Raw genomic sequence first — 20,707 nt, 5'->3', positions numbered from 1 at the left:
AAAAAAATTTACACTAAGAGCAATTTGTAAGCAACTCTAGCAGGTATTGGACATTATGTCCTCTCCTTGCAGTGTCTTAAGTAAGAAAAATAAAATAAAAAACCCTGAGAGAAGAATAGTGTTTACCTGGTGTTCTGCACCCACTATCAAATTTGCACTTTGCTATCATTAATCCATTAAATTTATATTTAAATACATTCAAATGAAGAAAAGAGCATGGAATAGGGCGGCATCTGGATACTAAGCAGGCACAAACATTATAATGTGATGTAAGGATTTTGCTTTGCACTTAGGCAATTGCTGACCCTCCAAAAACTTTACACCTCCACTTACAAGGTGCAAACCATTGTAGAAGCGAGTAACTAAGAACTGTATAAAAGCACACACCTGCAGAGACCTGTCATTAGCTTCAGGATGGCTGCCGTGGTACACTTCCTGAAGCTGCGACTCTTGGCTCTTGTTGAGGAGACAGGAACACTTTCGGAGGAAAAGGGCAAGACGAAGAAGACCCAGCATATTCAATCCCAGGGTCATTTTGTTTGGGATGCCGAAGGATGCGGTGAAGTGTTATCATCTCACTCCACAGGTCATCCCTGGCCTCATAGCTGAATTGAGGGATGAGCTAGACCCCCATGTCAATCTAGGGACCACTATCCCTGCACATGTTAAAGTGCTGTGTTCTCTGCACTACTTATCCTCTAGTTCCTTTCAGACCACAGTTGGAATGTCTGGAGGGATAGCCCAATCCACCTTTTCCAGAGTGCTAGGCAAATTTCTGGATGTCATGCTAATAAGTGCAGGCCAATACATATACTGTAATTTCCTAAGGATACTAGCTTAACTGACGTTGGCTGAGGCTTCTCCAAACAACTCTGTTTCATCATGCTGAGTGACCTCAGCTGTAAGGACTCTCAGTTCCTTTTCAGAAGAGAAGGAGCTGAGAGCTTGCGCTAAGTGGACTTTGCTGCCCTTCCTCTGACATTTTTTTTTTCATACAGCGACTACTGCTCTCTGTACTCCTAACTATGCAAGTGCGGCTGCTAAACAGACCGATGCAATCACTGAGACCCTCATTATCATAATTGCAGATCATTATTTGTGCGTGTTCAGTAATTTGCATTGCTCTTAAGTTCACACAGGGCGCAATGCAAAACAATTGCCTGCCCGCAATGCACTGCGCCTATACTTACATCACCTCCATAATGTGTTAAACAAAACTGTCATTTAAAACTGAAATCCACTGTAAGTATTTTCAATGTATTTTGCATATTTATCTTGCTACAAAATGCCCACCAGATACAGTTAATAATGAGAAGTCCCATAGTAAAGTAAAAACATACTTTTGAAAATGAAATATGGTACGAGATTTTCTCCCATAACTGTCTTTCCCCATCACAAGTGTATTGTTTCCTGCACCACCAACACTTTGCAGTTGGAAGTTAATGCACCATAATTTGCAGGTGTCTGCTGCAGGCTGTCAGGATTTACACTGACTGATAAATGAGTACATTAACCTGTTGTTCCGCTTGGTGAACAGATGAATCCTAATGAATGAAGCATGCATGCAAAAAATTCTCAGAGATAAATTCTTATCATATTATAAAAATGCTGATAAGTTTTGGAGATATTAATGGCCCAGTGCTGTGGGTATTTATAGCACTGCTTTCATATGAACACAATAGGTGCACTCTATTTGATTCCAAACTGATTAAGGTAAAGTTCTGTGTCTTGTGATTAGGATATAATTTAAAACATCTGTACATGACCATTAAATGCTCTTTAGCTACGCTGAATATACAATTTTGTCATATTGTTTATTACAGATTCTTAGACAATACATGTACAAAATACATCCAAATGTGTATAATTTGGAAAAAATGTTAAATTAAAACTGTACATTATCGTATGGTATGGAGGTCCATTCTCACAATTACAGGATTATTACTTTAGTTATACTTTTTGAAATGTGCTTATTTTGCATATGTATGTTCTTAAATATATTTATTAGAACTTATATTAGTAATGTCCTGTTCCAAAACATATTTAATGAAATCAAGAAGCCTGTTCTTTTTTTATATTTTATTCTCTAAATATTAAGTTGTATAATATATTACATAAATAAGGAAGAGGTGACTGTTTACATCAGCTAAATAGAGAGAACTCTTGGGTTGGCTTGCCATAAGTATATAGATCCTACCTCATTGGAAAACTCATTGTCTTGGGGGACCACTCTTAGTTATTCATTCTACAGATAGGAGACAGACACAATATACACAGCTCTAGCCACCCAAGTTGCATGACAGCAAGAGGTGAGATTGTCTTTCTTGTCTATATGGATTTCAAAACCAGCCTCTCTTCACACTTTACCCCTAGAGTCTAGCATAGCAATAAGTCTAAATTGTGGACAACGTATTCCCTTGGAGCCCTATTGTTATTCACCTTATCAGTATCAACCTTCCATTTGTTTGCAAATCCTGTTCCTAAGCAACAGCCATTCATATGAAGAAAATACACATTTTAGTTCAGCTAAAATGACATTTTGTTCCAAGTGATGTTTTTTATAGATGTTACGAGGATACAGTCTCTTCTCTGAGGTGCCCCCTCCCCTACTCGCTTCGCCTTGACTTTAAAAAAAAAAAAAAAAATGAGATTGAAGAGTTGAAGTCTCAACTTTATTGAAGAATAATTATCTACTCATTTGGCACAGCAGGCATTGCAATATTTTCCCCCTTCTTGCCTAAAAATAGAATGTCACCATAAATTACCTCCTACAAAAATAGGTAAATAGGTATTATAAAGCATTAGATGTGACAGGCAGATCCCATTAAAGATGCATAAAACAACACTGGACAAATTTGGCCTCTAAATCATAGTGGAAAAGCTTTTAGGTTTTCCTTCTTGAGTTATAGGCCGTGGAGGTTCCAAGCAGCTCATAGTGACTATAAAGCTGTCAAGTCACCAGCACCAAGAGGTCACATAATTACTTGCTATCCAACCATACTGCGATATAAGGCAGAAGACATCATGCTTGAAATAGATCTCTTTAATGAGATTGAAAAGGCTTATTATTTTTTTAACACTGCCGCAAGACACAAGTATGCACATGTCAAACGATATTTTATGTGCTCTGAGAGAAAAATGACAGGATTTATATACCCCCTTTATATTTATGAATTGACAGACCACTTCAGTTGTTGCTGTCTCTTGGCATACCGGTGACTCAGGGACAAACTTAATAAATAAGGTTGGCTTTAATTTAGGCAGACAGATGACGTCACTGGAGCTTATATACACCTCAGTAGTACACAGTCAGTCTGCATAAGAATCATCCCTTTATGTACTAATAAGTGTCAAAGCAGTCCATTTTGATCAGTGCACATCTGCTACACTGTGCCTTGAGCAGTCTTGTCTCACTGTTCTCAATCCACAGAGGCTAGCCCAGGTTCTTATATAAAATCAAACTATTTAAAATCTTTTCCAACAGTAAAAATTAAGCTTTGGTTTCTGCAAGGGAAAGGTGTTCGGAATTTCAACTGTGCTGTGTCTGACTGGGCTGCTCTTGACCTACTAAAATACCACAAAATGTACACACTGCCTGTTGCGAACATTTGTGACACGATTTTTTAGTCTTATCAGGCAGTGTATTTTGCTGTGCGATGCGATTTTACAGGATCGGCTGATTTATTTCAGTCAGCTCGCAAAGTTTAAACATGTGCGATTGGGCAGTGTATACCGTGGCTTTAGTAAGCTACATTCTACAACTGATATACCATTAAGCAGTAGACAAAAAATAAAAATGAATACAACATAAGTTGTTTGGTCATGTTTTGGTTTGAATTTTTCATTGAAACAGCTACTGCTACTGTAGGCTGGATAGTGTTTGTGATATAAAGAGGTGGTCATTGAGCATTGGAAAATAAACATGCTCTGTAACACCCACACTTCATCAGATAATTACCTATCTGCTATCATTGAATTGAAATAAGTATATAAACCATTACATATAAGATAATACAATAAATCAATAAGAATAACCTGTATAAAATATTGCATGGTTTGTGGAGATGCTGAGGGACCATTTCCATTAGAATATTCAAAACACAACTCAGAGATCACCCCTGCTTCTGTTTACAAATCATTAAATGCAAATGCTTGTCTTTAAATAAACAAATGTGCTGGTAAGAAAGCTACATTTTTCTTTCTAAATTACTATTATAGCAGATGCAAATAGCCTACTGTCTCTAGGGTAGGCAATGAACACAAATCACTTTAATAAATATGATAACAGACAGGCTTGTATGAATTAATTACTGATGAGCAACTGTAGACTTTTGTTTGATTTATAGAATGAGAATATATGATATTACATATAATAAGTGATGCTGATAAACTTGAATTATGGACTTGCAAAATAATGTACAAACTTCAATTTTTATTATCCTATGAATGTGTATAAGGATCATGTAACCATTTTAAACTGGTCTGCCATAAGCTTGAAAAATAGATTTTTTCTGTGCTGCATAGGCTGTTCTTCTACATAAGGGCTCCTGCTAGGCTGGTATCTGACTATTTCAAGAAGGGCTTGTCCTAAATCCACGTGGCTTGATTCTGCAGGCTTTATTAGTGGATGCAAACTATTGTGTAGTAATCTGAAATCAGAAATCAGCAGTTGGTGAACACCTGTTCCCTCAGCTGTTAAAAAAAATATATTTTACAAGAACTGGCATATGCACTGCAGTTAAACTGTTCTATGGAACCTGACACTAGAAGCTTCCTGTTTCTCTTATGTTTCTTTTTCTTCTCACATGGATCATGTGGCACACATGTGGACAGTATTATTCCAACAAGGCCTTCCTTGTTCAGGAAAGGTCTCATAATAGTAACAAATGAACTCCAGATTGGAAAACAAACCAAGCTACTGTTGGTATCACATCAGCGGATTATTATGTCACTATAATATTGATGTAGATGCACAATCCCAATTGTACATTACATTCTTGAGAATATCATACCGGGACAGAATCCGTTCATAATATATTATGTCAGGGCTATTTGTGACTGTATTAAAAATAAAAAATAAATTCCAATGATTTTCTTGTTTTAAACATACGTGTTTTTCTGGCCGAATCCTCAACAAATAGGGATGAGATGTCTTCATCCACTCCAGCTTGATTCTTTGCAATACATGTATATGCTCCTGTGTCTTCATAACGCACATTGCTTATGTGTACTTCAGTTCCATTTGCTAGAAGGATTAAAAAAAAGCACAAGATCAATCGGGTCAACAGTTCCGCTGTTTTCTGCTGTCCAAAAATTTAAGATGGGATTCACAACTTGCACCAAGACTCAAAGAAATGCAATGGCAGCGTTCTGTTCTAAATCATATACAGTGGTGGCTCATCATAAAGGGCCTGAAGGAGGCTAAGGGTATGTGTAATTCTGTAAAGGCAAAACAATTACAGTGCGATAACCATACTGATCTGTGTCAACCATGAATCGTGGGTGGCTTCCGTTTAGTCTGTGGCGCCCGTTTCATACATTTTCAAACCTTACATCATCCTTTCCAAGTTCTGTTGTATTGCTATGGGCTAACATGACAAAATCCCACCAATGTTTTAGGCTAGGTGTTGGCAGTCTCAAAATGGGCTGGAATTCTGCATTTATTCCATGCACTTCTATAACTGTAAATCACCCTCTGTGAAGTTCTACTGTATTTTAATTGGCTAACACAATATAAGCATAACTCATTTTGAGGCTAGCCTCCACCACTCAATCAGTCTTAATCTTGACGTGCCTGTTGCCATGTGTGGCTATTCTTTCAAAATCCATATGCAGTAAGCTAGTTGTTGCATTTTTTTTCTGTAAGTAAAGGTTGACGGCAAAAACGTTGTAGATTTTTTTTCCACATAGGTCATTTTCCTTGCTTTCAAATGAGGAAAAAATAAGAATAAAAAACAGGTCGTTCGAAAACTGAAACGGGAGCTTCTTCAACAGGGAGGACCTGAACAGAATTGCCTATTTAATTACCCTTGGTACATTAAAGGTGTTCTGCTGACCTTGTTTGCTTTTTAAAATCGTGGATTTACGTGGGTTACAGTGAATTGAAAAATCTTCCATGGGCTGTAAAAAGACATGCAACAGCACCCGGTCGCGTATCTGCAGAGGTACAACTTTAGCTTCTTGGGGAAGTCAGAATGGACACTGTGTTAGATGAAAGATTGCGTATACAAATTGCTGAACACAATGCTAAGAAGACGAGAGATGTGGTAAAGTAACTACTAGATGCAATTACCTATTTCGCAAGACAGGAGTTGCCATTTTTGGGGGCATGAAGAAGGTGCTGAATCATTGAATAAAGGGAATTATCGAGAAATATGTTATTAGCAAAGTAGGACAAGATAATGGACACGCACATAAGAGAATCAACTGTGTTTACTGGAATGTCTAAAATGGTGTCATCTACAGCAAGAAACTGAAAAAACATAATAGGTGCTGCCCTGTTTTTTGCATGGCAGGTGGAGGACACTACTGACATCTCCTGCAGATTACAGTTGTCAATTATCCTGAGACGTGGATGAGACTGGAAATGTAGAAGAGAGAGTCTACAGGTTTTATATTGTGAGTGAAGGCTGTAACGCTCAGTCCGTTTTCAATTGTATTGATCGTGCAATGAATGAGCTGGAGTATGTAAACAAACTGGTAGCACAAACGAAAGACAGTGCTTCAGCTATGGCATCCCAAATGAAGGGCTTTAGTTGCTTCAGTTGCTCTGGCTGTTTTTATACACTGTTATGCCCATTGTTTTAACTTGGTGATTAATCAAGCAGCAAAGTTCATCAAAAATGAAAAAAAATGTCTTTGCTACATTAGCCGGATTTGCAAGCTTTGTTTCTAAATCAACAAAGTGAATGAGCATGCTTGAGCATTGTGGAGCCGGTGACTTCCATCGACTGCTCCAACTTGTTCGAATTTTACTTCCAGGGCAGTCGGTACTGTGCTGTCAAAACGTCTACAACTTCTAGAAACCTTTGACACTATTAGGGACTCGCTAGATTTTGATGATGACGCCATCACTGCAGCTAGTGGCTTCATTAACTCTCTGAAGAGTTTTGATTTCATGTTTATGCTACTTTCATACAACCAGGTTTTCTGCCGGACTGATCCGGTTTTCAATATTCTGCAACAGAAAGCGAGTGATGTTGTCTTTTGCAGGAGGATAATTGATAACTTTTACACAGATTTCACCAAAATGAGAATGGAAAATAATATTCTAAATGCTATTTTATGAAGCTGCTGACCTTACTGTGTACCTCACAGAGAGCTATAGAGTGAGAAGAAAAAGGGTAATTTGGAGGGCATACAAGCCGATCCTATGCTGATGTAGCGTAGCCTATACTGTCAGTTTGTTTTGTCGACCTATGACCATACCATATAGGGAATCTGACAGTTATCAGATATCAAAAGAATAGTGCCAGCTTTGAAGATTTCATTTTTTTAGGGGGTTACACAGTAAAATAAATGCAGTCAAATCTCAAGCTATAAAGCACTGTCAAGGTTTATTAGCATGAAAGTACAACAATATTAATATCCCAAACAAGATATGGAAGTATTACAAATATCAAAAGGAAAACATTGATTTAAAACAACCTACCCTGTAAAGTTAGTTGTTTTGATAGTTGTGGTGTTATATCAATGCCATTCTTTAACCAGGCAAGTTGAGGGTTAGGGATGCCTTCTGCATGGCACCTGAGGCTAGCAGTTACACCTGGCTCTCTGGCTTGGCTTTCTGGGTACACCTGGATGACAGGTGGAACTGCATAGGGAGAAGAAAAAAAAAACAAAGTCAGCAGGCATTAAAGTCTAACAGAATCGTAAACTAAGGTGACAGGTTTTAGTATGTGGGTGCCAAGCTCACAATTTACTTCTTGCTCTGTACACTAACATATTTTGTACAGGATCTAGCACATTTCCTGCAGACATGTAAGTAAAATCCCTTAATTTAGAATGGCCAAGATAAAGCCGAAAAGCTTGCAGAATTGAAAGAAAAAGCAAATCAAAAGATTTATCTAACACTACCAAAATCTATTCATTTTAGAAAGGACATTTTTTGTAGTTTATGCTACAGCTGTTTGGCCAGCTTAGTAAAAACAACATTGAGAAATCAATTTGGGATTTCTTTACCAACTAAATCCTTATGCAGCTTTTATCTCACTAACACAAAATCAAAAATACTGAGGTAATTCTGGGATAAATCAAATTACCATAGGCATATTGCCGACAGGAGTCAATAGAGCTTCCCCCAATCCTAACCAGAAAACCCATGCTATTCAGCTATGGACCTCTCAAAAAAAAAATACTGAAATGCATTGTGATGAATTTTGTGGTGGTTTTGTGGTGTTGACATATGCCAAATTGGAGTTAAACTAAGTGTGTTAAAAAAAAAGTCATCCTATCTCCTAACACCTTAAGGTAGGGCCAAGGAAAAGCTTTTAAAAATAATTAACAGATAGATTTTTTTTCTCCATTTTGTCACCAATCATAAACTAAAATACCAACAATTCTTTAAGATTGGGCCATTTTATATGCATTCTGGAAACAAAAAAGGTCAAAGGTTAAAATTCAGGGCAATGCATTTTAATTAGACTTGTTCTTGTGGTCTGAAAAATGTAATTTTGTTTTGTGGACTTTTGTAAAGACACACCTCATTTGTTTTTTGCATACGTAGCCAATAAAAACACAAATAATTGTCAAAAAATAATAAACGTCTGCTTTTTTTAGTCTTGTATGGCATACAGACAAAAAACAATTTTCTAGCTTTAAAACATTTCTATACATGTGTTCTTTGAAACAAAACAAAAAAATAACATGTTTTCTGGAAAAATATTAAGATATAACATATTACATGCAGTAAAAAGCAATCATGAGTAAGGGTCAGTCAGCCCACCGATTTCGTACAGGATATCAGTTTTTAGTAATTCAAAAATGTTCTCTGTCTGTAGCCCTCATAGTTACTGTGTTTTAAAAGCAGTGTTAGCCCCTTTAGTCCATTATTTTTGACCACTTAGAAGCAGCACATTTCATGTTGACATCCTAGCAGGATTTCTGAGAACTGCCTGCTGTAGAGTGGTGTTTTTTTTTTTTTTTTTGCATATACGGTATAGGATCGCTCGTTGTGATCACTTCAACTTCCTCTACTGGTACACGCATGATTGAGGAAGTTTTTCTAAATGGAATGAGGTTTAAAAAACATTTAGAAGCAAACTTTCCTTTCACTTCATGCACGCTGTCACAAGTGCCGTAAATGATACAAAACATGACGCAAAATTAGCAAAACGGTAATGAATCGTCATGCACACATGACCTTTCCTGAGCCCCACCTTAACATGATATTTTGTAAATCAATGTACTACTTTTTGGGCTTAAACAAAAGAGTAAAACATCTTTTTTTTAGTGTGTTTTAATATAAGGTAGCTGCATTTACTAAACAGTTACAAATACAATACAACATATTGAGGTTTTTCTTTATATGAGTTGCTCGTTTGATAAAAGCACAGCCTGGAACACACAGAGCAATACGGAGTACAGAGCATTTGGCTTTTGTGCTTAACCTGATGAACTCAGAGTTGTTTAAATCAATGCACCCACCTACCAGCAAACCTCAAACAATATTTTTTTCTTTAATAGTAAAGTACCAATAGTAAATACTCGGAAAGCTTGTGAACTGACACTACTGGTACTGTATTCAGTCATTCCAACTACCTACTGGATAATACAAAACATAAGATTTAAAACAATATCTCATCTAGCATAGATGTACTTGTCGTAGTAGATAATCAACAGGTGGAAACTAGTGCCCTAATGATGAGGACCACTGCAGCCAATTACCCCTGAAATTAGTTGCATGTTTAATATAGGGGCCACCCCCCACACCTCAGGACCATTATGATAAAATAATATACAGTACATTTTGGAACACATTTTTTCTCTAAATGCCCGATTTGGATATACAAATTCAAGGCTACAAATCAAACTTGAATTTGACTTGGAACTTGCATCTTTTTAAGATCTTCAAAAGAATGCCTATACAAATTAAAACATATTTTCAGCATACAGGTTTCAGATGGCTGTTGCACCCCTGGGACTTATACTTGATGTTGGCTCATGAGACCTGACTTCAATGAATTTCAGAGGTCTTATCCTAGTTTAGTGTTGTCAGGAACCACAACTACCAACAAGTGGCGCTAAATGGGCACAAAGCTGACATGCTCAGATCACAGACCAAAACAGAAATAGCGGTAAGCAAGCTGTATAAATGAAGTAATAGTTCTGATTCAAGAAGCCTGTTCCCAGTACCTGTTCCTGAGACCACTTTGTTCTGAAATGGACATTCCAGAAAGTCACTAAGTCACTAAGGACAGACCAATATATATAACCAATATATTGTTTGCAATATGCATAGAACTAAAAGTCTTCTGTTCCCTGCACCAAGTGCACTTTTTATGTTCATAGTAAGATACAATATGCAATAATTCAATTTATTTTAAAATGTAGTATATCATTTTCTGTAATTATTTAAATAATTAAATGTATCACACTATGTCACAATAATCACAAATCAGTTGCAAACGAGTCAGAAGTCTTGGGTGAAATGTACTAAACAAGCGCAATGTTATTTGCGACTTCTTAGGGAATACTTTGCAGCAGCAGTTTCTGTTTGCGGTTCAAGCGTAGATGAATATGTAATTATGGGCGTTCCTGCATAAATTTTCAAAAAGGGGGCTGTTGCTGGTCCTTTGAAATTCTTATTAACGAGAATTGACTGTCCTCCTGTAAGCATCATAACTTGTCAGTGTGGCACCATGATCTATTTTGTGTTAATTGTCTAGGCTGCCAAGTTATAATAATAATAATAATAATAATAATAATAATAATAATAATAATAATAATAATAATAATAATAGTTTAAATTTAAAATAATCTTTTATTCACATTGTAGACCAACGTGTACAATGCAGCAGAATTATTTATTTTGTGTTACTATACCGGTTGCCTACAGGCTAAAGTAAAAAGAAAGTGCGCTAGGTGTTCATTTGATTTTACTAACGTACTGTATACTGTATAGGCGTACTGTACAGATTTATATTTGTGTTTATAATGTAATGTGTAGCCTACCCAAAACACATTAGTGTTATTTCAGTGCAATTATTTCTACATTTAAAATACACTGACCACTGTAAATGTATGTGTGTGCGATTTTATTGTATTTTTTTAAACCTGACACCTCCTAACAAAAACAATGTTATTTTGATTCTTGGACCCTTGCATGTATAGAGATTATCATTTGCGCACCCTCTGCTGCAGCAAACCACAACTCAACTCCCACTGTTTATTTTATTATTATTATTATTATTATTTATTTCTTAGCAGACACCCTTATCCAGGGCGACTTACAATCGTAAGCAAAAACATTTCAAGCGTTACAATACAAGTAATACAATAAGAGCAAGAAATACAATAACTTTTGTTCAAGTAAAGTACAAGTTTGACAAACCACATTTGAACAATGTCACTAGACTTTCGCAATAAAGATCTTGCTAAGAAGATGCAACAAATATTTAAATTAATATATTGCAGCTCTTTTCATTAACATATATATACTTTGCTAAGTGTCGTAATGAAAATTCAAACTGCGGTATGTTTGCGCTGCGACTGGCCCATCTTAGTACACTTACCCCAATTTGTTATACACTTCTAAGAACTAAGATGTTGGTTGCATATTTAGGTATTTGAAATGATAATGAAAGGGAGGTATTGTTCTATTGAGTGAAAGAGCATTATATTTCTCCCATTCTCATTATTATTATTATTATTATTATTATTATTTATTTCTTAGCAGACGCCCTTATCCAGGGCGACTTGCAGTCGTAAACAAAAATACATTTCAAGAATCACAGTACAAGTTAAAACTTGACATTAAAACTTGATTTCAGTGTATTTATTAATCTTTTTAATGACTGCATTGAAACCAACATCATTTTCATTGTACAAGCTCACAGCAGAACAACCAGCCATTGTTTGTAAGCTAACAAACCTCAAGTGCTCTGTATTTGTGTTAGTAGGAGGAGGATATGCAGACCAAAATTAGATTTTGTTTTTTCATTGACCATCAATTGCTAGGCAACATTTCCTAAGGCCAGATAATTAGTTTTTGGCCAATTAATGAGAGATCTTATATTTAATTATGTTTTAAATGGCAAGAGCTTTGAGGTCATTGTTAATGGAACTGATTTCGAAGGTCACAGAAACGCACACTTTCATTACATCACATAAGAGCTTTTAAGTGTTCCCACTGAGGAAATATGCTTTTCATTTAATGAGGGTACCAGTGAATTAAAGGTTATTGAATGGTGAATAAATATATCCATAGATGATCACCAGATGCCAGGGAGCCTAAAAGAGCATGCTGTTCTTCACAATACACCAAGTCATACAAAGAAAATAGAAAGACTGATTATTCATGACCCTAAACAATAATTGTTAAAAACTGCCAATTCCAATACTTTGATCTATTGAATAACCAAACTGAAAGCAAGCAATAATAATAGCCAGCTAGCAAAAACATATACATACAGAAAATAAACAGTCACTATATCAGGACCCCCTCCTGCTCTCTCCTCTTTCTCTCCTCTCTCCATTGCTGATATCTCTGGCCCACTGTTGAAATCAACTACTGCCACATGCCCCTTGGAACCCTAGCCGACTAATCTTGTCCATCTCTGTGCGTCTGATCATGCTCCCTCCATTAGGTCACTCTCAACCTGTCCCTGTCCCTGGCTCGATTCCTGCAGCCCTTGAGCTTGCCTGAGTTACACCAGTACTCAAAAAACCCTCCCTCGACCCGGCTGTCTTATCTAATCTCCAATCTCCCTTTTCTCTCAAAAACTCTCAAAAGGGTTGTTGCCAGTCAGCTGATGAAACATCTCACGAATAACAATCTGGTTGAATCTCTGCAGTCTGGCTTCCGGCCGCATCACAGTATTGAAACTGCTCTCTCTGGATTGTAAATGATCTCCTTCTTAATGCTGATGCTGATCCTCCATGACTTAAAAGCCGCTTTTGACACCATAAATCATAGCATTCTTCTTGACTGCCTTCAGAAGTATGCTGGGATCTCCGGAACCTGTCTCTCCTGGATGTCATATTACCTATCCGGATGCATGCAGTCTGTTTTTTATGCTGGATGTGGTGGTGTCACATACTCACTTGTTGTGTCCCTCAAGGGTCTGTTCTTGGGCCTCTTCTCTTCAACATCTACATGCTTCCCTTGGGTCACCTCATCTGCCAACACAGCCTCATGTTTCACTCCTATGCTGATGACACCCAGCTCTACTTAAAACTCGACCCTGAAAGCCCCTGGTTCGGCTCTTGGCTTGCATTCAAGACATTGAGGCCTGGATGTCTGCCAATTTTCTTCAGCTCAACACTAGCAAATCTGAACTCCTTCTAGTAGGATCTAAAACTCAACTTAAGAATCTCAATATAGCTACCCTGAACCTCGGAAACTATCTGCTGCCTTCCCCCACTGTACAAAGCCTTGGTGTACTTCTTGACAGCAACCTCTCCTTTGATGCCCACATCTCCTCCATGGTCAAATCTTCTTTCTACCATCTTTGAAACATCTCCAAAGGCCGTCCCCACCTTTCCCTCCCAGATGCGGAGATACTCTGTCAAGCATTTCTCTCCTCTCCTCTCGACTCAACTACTGCAACTTTCTCTATGGTGGTCCGATGTAATCAATTTTCTTCTAAAAACTAACTGTTCTTTGAATTTATTGCTGCTGCCAGTTAAATTTAGCTTGCAATGCCACCAAAACAAGCCAGCAAAAAGTTGTGCAGCACTGATCCGATTATCCCCGCTCCCAGGTTGGACTACAGTACAGGAAAAAGCCCTGCGGGTCCCAGTTGCAATTCCGCTATGCGTGATGATTTTACACGGATCGTCAAGGAAATCATAAGGAATGAGATCGCAACCCTTCGGTCCGAGATTCAGATGGCAACGGCCCCAATTTAAGCAACGCTGTCAGAATGCACTGAAAAACTACAGGAGGTGGAGGAATGCATGAATACTTTTGAAACCCACCTTGCTGGAGTTGAAATGACCTACAACTTGCTGTCCTCTGAAAACAACAAACTCTGTGCAAAGTAGTGTGGTAGACTCAGACTCTTTCAATCCCTGCCTTTTTATTTATTTCATTTTTGTAATACAGTACATTGTGCTGCAGTATAATTGCTCAATAACAGTGATAACAGCTGGTATTAACAACTTACATTTTGTGCATTTTTTTTTGTTTGTTTTTTTTGTTTCTCACTTTATAAATATACTTATGTACAGGTGATTAAGAGTGTACATTTCGAGCACACAGCGATGTGTTGGGCCTATATATGTGAAAAACTGATTATTATTATTGTTATTTTTTACTACTATTAGTATTATTGTTGTGTGTGTATGTACACATGTATGTACAGGCCTTTACGTGTGTGTGTGTGCATCTATAACAGGGAGTCTCTGTTGATCCACTGTTGGGATGACTGGTTTGCGTGCTGGGGTTGTATGTATATACAGTATGCTTAGTGTGTGTGGGTCACTGAGTTTTCTGTGTGTGCGGGTTATTATTATTGCTGGTGCAGTCTGCGAGGGCTTGACTTAGTTATTTTGTGGATTCTTGTTAATATCCTGTGTGATTTGTATTGCTAATAACAACTTCTGCACTACATTTCCCATGATGCAAAATGGTAACTGGCGCAGCGGAGGGACCACTCAGCTGTCTGTGCTATCTATTACAAGGTCTTGCATAGATATCTACTAAAATGGTTTATCCGCTGCATGTAATTGCGATTGACTTGGAGGAAGGGGAAGGGAAAAAAAGAAGTCATTATTATTGTTGCCATTATTATTAATATTATTATTTATGTTTTTAATTTTATTTAAGTGTATGTATGTGTAGGTGTGTATGTATGTGTGTATGTGTATATATATATATATATATATATATATATATATATATATATATATATATATATATATACATATATACTGTGTGTGTGTGTATATATATATATATATATATATATATATATATATATTTTTTTTTTTTTTTTTTAAATGTATTTCTAACTAAAAAAAAAAAAAATTATAGGCTGAGTGATTGTTACTAAACTATTACTGCTGCTGTTCTTATTTAATACCTATTACTCTGGATGTGGGATATTTGAAAAACCCAGATGGGTTTGTATCTGGGTAACCTTAGCTATCTATTTTTCAAGGATTACTAGTTTTTACATTGTTTAGTTGTGGGACTTGCACTGTAAAGTATGCAGCCTACACACTGGTTAAATTTTTTAAGCTGGAATGTAAAGGGGCTTAATCAACCAATAAAACACAATAAGGTGCTTTCTCACCTTCAGCAACTCAAAGTGGGCAATGCTTTTCTCCGGGACCACTTTTGTATATGTAAGTCTTGGGTGGGGCAGCTATTTCATTCCAAGTTTAATGGCAAGGCTCAAGGAGCAGCAATCCTAATTCACAAATCCCAGTTTAACCCCCTCTTGCTCTCAGATCAAAAATGTGTCCAATTTATTTTTTCCCAAATAGACTTTTTCCTAGATGTCAACTCAACTCCAGGGATATCCTCAGCCACACTTTGGGAAACCCTAAAAGCATATCATTTTGTACAGTCCTAGAACCAATAAAGTCTGAACAGGTCGAATGTTAGAATTAACTGACCTTATTTTCCAGTCAGATAAACAGCATGATAACTCTCCAACTCCAGATCGCTACAAACAACGATTGTCCTTGCAAACTGAATTTGACCTGCTGTCCACAAAACAGGCAGAACAATTAATGATTAAATCTCGACATGCAATATATGAACATGGTGATAAGGCCAGCAAAGTTTTGGCACACCAGTTGCGTCAGTCTGCAGCTGCACATCTGATCCCACAAATTAATTTACTGTCAGGCCAGCCTACAACAGACCAGCTGCAAATCTGAATCACCTACAGATCCTTTGTTAATTGAGTCTTTTTTTGAGAACCTTTCTATTCCAACTGTTGATCCACAATCTAAAGCCCACCTAGTGGAGCAATTATCTCCAGATGAAATAAATGAGGCTGTTAGATCAATGCAGAGTGGTAAATCTCCACTCTTCCTGTCACTGGCTGACCGCATTAAATCAAGATGAACACACTCCCTAAATTACATTCTCTCTTTCAATGTAGCCCTGTTTTTATCACCAAAAATGTCTTCAATACCCTGGATAAAACCGTTTCCTCATTTATTTAGAATAAAAAATGTCCCAGAATTCGCAAGGACTTCCTCCAGAGAACAAAACCAACAGGGGGTATGGCCTTACCTAGTTTTCAACTTTATTATTGGTCGGCTAACATTCAGAATTTATTGCACTGGTTGCAATCTCATCCCCAACTAGACAGGCCTGCATGGCTGGTCATGGAAGCTGCTTCTGGTCAGGGTACTTCACTTTTATGCTCGTCCCTTCCCCTCTCTGTCTCTCAGTTTAGTGTTAATCCACTGGTATGTCAATCCCTCCGGAATTTAGGCGGAAATTTGGGCTACAATCTATGTCTACGTCTGCCCCTGTAGACATAAACCATGTGTCCCCCCCTCGGTGGTAGATTCTGCTTTTAGTGTATGGTACAGAAATGGTATTAAGTCACTGAGAGATTTATACATTGACAATAATTTGTCATCATTTTACAAACTCTCCCAGAAGTTTCACTTACCACAAACACACTTTTTCCATTATTTGCAAATATGTGACACTGTGTGTAATAAACTGGCTCAATTTCCTCTGCAACCTTTCAAATCCACTATTGATTCCTTACTGGATATCCACCCGGACGGTAGAGGAGTTATATCTAAAATGTATACTATTATACTGTCTCTGCATTGCCCTACTCTATCAACTCTTTGCAAATCTATTGGCTAGACAATGCATTCTATTTGGTTGGAAGCAATCTCTCTCTCTCTCTCTCTCAACTTTTTTACTTGTGTATCACTACAGTTATCAATGTAATAATTGTTTCCTTGTTAAAAATCATAAAAACCAATAACCAAAGTTATATAAAAAAAGACCCACTTGTTCTCTCTTGCTTTCCAAAGTGCTTTGGGGTGGTGGTCCAATTTGAAAGGTGCTATATAAAATAAAGATTGATTGATTGATTGATGACCCATACTTGTGTAAAAAAAGAAGGCTAGCATAGCCAGGAAGGGCGCGAAGTAAGGTTGGTGATACACCTTCACAGGGATGGGCCGGCTCGATGGTAGAATGGAACCGATAGTCGGCCATCTTGGTGAAAGGGCATAGCTGAACTGCTGAAGACTGCTGAACAGCTCTATTATAATCAGCTGTGGTGACGTACTGATCGCAGCCACGTGAGAACGGCCCGTTAGACTGATATAGTAAAGACGATGGGACATTGTTGTTTTTTTTATTTTTATTTGGTGAGCAGACGGAGATGTATTTGGGAGCTGAAGCTTTGGAGCCAGCATTACCACCCGGAGAACCAGCACTGCTACATCCCCACAACTTGAGACAGCACCACGGAGTACGGGCACTCACACCCTGGGACTGAACTGTATTTATTGTGGATTGTTTATTGTTTTGGGAACCTTTTGTTTGGGACTGCGAGCCCACTGTTTATTCCCAATACCATTGCTGGTAGATGGGATTGTTTTGTTTAAATTAAAAGGACTGATTGTACATACACCGACTGTTGTGAACATTGGATCCTTACCCGCACCACTCCAACCCTGACACCAATAAATAAACATTTTAATTAATTAGCCATGACAACTTATGATTGTGTGCAATTGTTTTCACAGTGAGGGGGTACGTTATTTTAGTGTCTTCTGGTGAATGTACCCTTGCCATAGCCCTTCATGAATAATGTTATGTTATTCTTTGTGAATCGTATAGTCTGTGATACAATAAAACAACTTTTATTAGACTTATATTGGAATGTAACACTGACTGGGTATACAAGGTCAACAATGACTGATCTAGGCTTCCAACTACTCCGTTAAAGGGGAAAACAAATCCTATACTGCATCACTGAGTACTCCCATACTGAAGTTGTATATGTATATTTCATATCTCAGTATAGATGAATAATATATTAGGGTCTGCTAGATGACACCAAAACAAGTTATACAGGATATTATAATCAAGGATAATTGGAAAGCTTGGACAAGTGGTAATGCAACACTTGGCAGAGCTACGACTTTGAGACTAATTGCAGCTGTGTTGTGTATTCTCAATGCAATTTGATTAAAAAGCCACTGCATCATACAGATATTCCTTTCTTTATAATATAAATATGAATAAAACACTATGAAATATACAGCTATGGCCAAATGTTTTGCATCACCTAGAATTTTTGGATTGAGACATCATTTAAAAATAAAAAAAAAACTATATGAACATAATTTATATCTTATTTAACATCAAGTAATCTAATTAACTACAACATTATACTGCAAAAGTCTACCGGAAGCTATAGTAGTAGTACAGTATTTCATGTTAGATTTGGAAAACTACAAAGCGGTATGTAATTCAATATGTTAACGTAACATTATTCAGCAGGTTTCATTCTATTGGGTGATGCAAAACTTTTGGCTATATATATATATATATATATATATATATATATACACACACTATGAGAAACAGCAGGTACACACCTCTTATACATAACTGGCTCCAAGGAACTGTATGAATCATTATTTCATAAATAATGGTTCGAATCTTGAAACTTGCTATGAATGGCAATATACTGTAAATTTCAAGCAGTCTAAGAAATCCACTTTAAAAACTCCTCATGCACAAAAAAAGATTTGTTTGGTTCATAGTGGCATTAATGCCCTCACTGCTGTTTACTATGGCAATTGGCTCACGGCATCTAGCTGCCGCTATGGTATTATCTGGCAGCTCATTTCCTCTGTCAGAGACTGATGCCTAATTTGAAAACTTTAATAATGTAGAACACAGTAGAAATATGAGTAGGGCAAAGAAAATCAGTAGTGAAAAACATTAAAAACAACCCCAATTTTAAAGCACACTATGTTATATACTGCGTTTGTTCGTTTCAAACCAATGTACTTTGGCAGGGATCAACCACTTCTTGTAGGCATAATTTCGCTCTAACGGGATACATTATAAGTGGAGTGTATCTGTAGTTTCTTGTTATTTCTGTAATGCAATTACATCCTTACTCGTAAAATGATATGATGCCAATCATGTGGAAGATGTTACAATGGCACTAGATAATAGCATGAATGGTACAGTCTCAAACACTCTAGAAACAGTTAGAAATGTCTTTCATTTAAGCCTAATTTATTTACCCCTTTTGCAGTAGGCCACAATTGTTGTCACAATTCCTGAGTTCAATGTGCCCATTAGCTTTGTTATCAAGATCAATGTAATTCTGAATTTTCTCTTGCCGCATTGACTCTGGCTATAACTAGCTGTTTCGGGTACATGCTCTACCTCTGGTTGTTCATGTGACTTAATATATTTATTTTAACAATTAATTTTTGTAGTGAAGCAGCTGAAATAGAGTTAGAACAATAAACGCAACACAGTGATTTGCAATCATTGTGCCTGATGTAACTTAAAAAAAGGATGGTGAGTAAGTAGATTCAAGAAACTGCACAGAGTCCTTTTCTTCAGTCAGTTGTTAGGTTTATTGAAATATGCAGGGAGTCTGGTCCCAGGTACAGGACACAGAATACTCGTTCTTACAATTGTTGCATGACATTAAATACCCTTCTGCATAGGTGTCTCTCTCCTCCTCTTTCTCTGACACTTAACCAATAGAAAAGGTACAACTCATTATCCTGTTGCCATATATTCCATTTTGTGTGAGTGTGTGTATGTGTGTGTGTGTGTGTGTGTGTGTGTGTGTTCTAGTGTGAAGATCTCTGAACTCAGTGCTTTCTTCAGACCCTGGTGTCACAAAGGTCCATACATCTGGTTTTTGTCATCTTCCTTGTTCCTATCTCTCCGATTTGCCTAAGACACTTTGATCCCAGTGGCACTATCTCTTTGGATCTCTCTGAAGTCTTAGAGCCTGGTTCTTTGGTCCCCTTGAAAATTAGCTTTATGACCCCGTCATAAACCAGCTGTATTTTCTAAGCAAAAACCTGTTAACTAGTTTTATACCCCAGTGGACTCCCGAAGAGCAAACTTCTTTCATGTCAGGACTGGAGATCAAAGGACTTGTTTATACAGCCGTGTGCTGCTGGCCAGCCATTTGCTTTGACACAAAATAATCTTAACTTCTCTACCATATTGCAGCCTTCATCTATCACAGCAGTGCTTGCATTTTTGGAACTAACAGTTTTTTCTATCCAATGTTAAATCACTTGAATACAGCCGTCATTCCTCATGCGTAGCAAACTGCTATTCAATACTTGTTTCATGTTTTCCAACAGTGCCGATTAAAAATTATAGGTGAACTTGAGGATAAAACAAAAAAGCAGGGAACACCCAGAAAGTAAAGACAAAACCTGTGACAATGCTAAGCTGTTGCTTCAAATCCACACTTCTTGAAAATAGCCAGATTCTCAACTCAGTCTCAGGCTGTGTTTGCATTTAAACGTCCTGTTGCAGCATTGCATCCTGTTTGGA

General features: G+C 37.3%; 1 protein-coding gene across 2 annotated transcripts in view; it reads right to left on the bottom strand.

Annotated features, from left to right (window-relative positions):
• The window catches only part of LOC117421526 (follistatin-related protein 5-like), a 239,073-nt gene that overhangs the window by 53,885 nt on the left and 164,481 nt on the right, over positions 1-20,707 (bottom strand). For both annotated transcript variants that reach the window (XM_034036037.3, XM_059031278.1), the window contains exons 9-10: positions 7,652-7,813; positions 5,111-5,245 (exon numbers count right to left, since the gene is read on the bottom strand). In XM_034036037.3, coding sequence (XP_033891928.3) covers positions 5,111-5,245; positions 7,652-7,813 — 297 coding nt within the window. The remainder of the gene's footprint in view (positions 1-5,110; positions 5,246-7,651; positions 7,814-20,707) is intronic.

This window comes from Acipenser ruthenus, chromosome 1 (genome assembly GCF_902713425.1).
Source record: "Acipenser ruthenus chromosome 1, fAciRut3.2 maternal haplotype, whole genome shotgun sequence".
Classification (NCBI taxonomy): domain Eukaryota; kingdom Metazoa; phylum Chordata; class Actinopteri; order Acipenseriformes; family Acipenseridae; genus Acipenser; species Acipenser ruthenus.
Note: the sequence above shows the minus strand (reverse complement) of the source record. Positions and strands in the feature narration are given on the sequence as shown.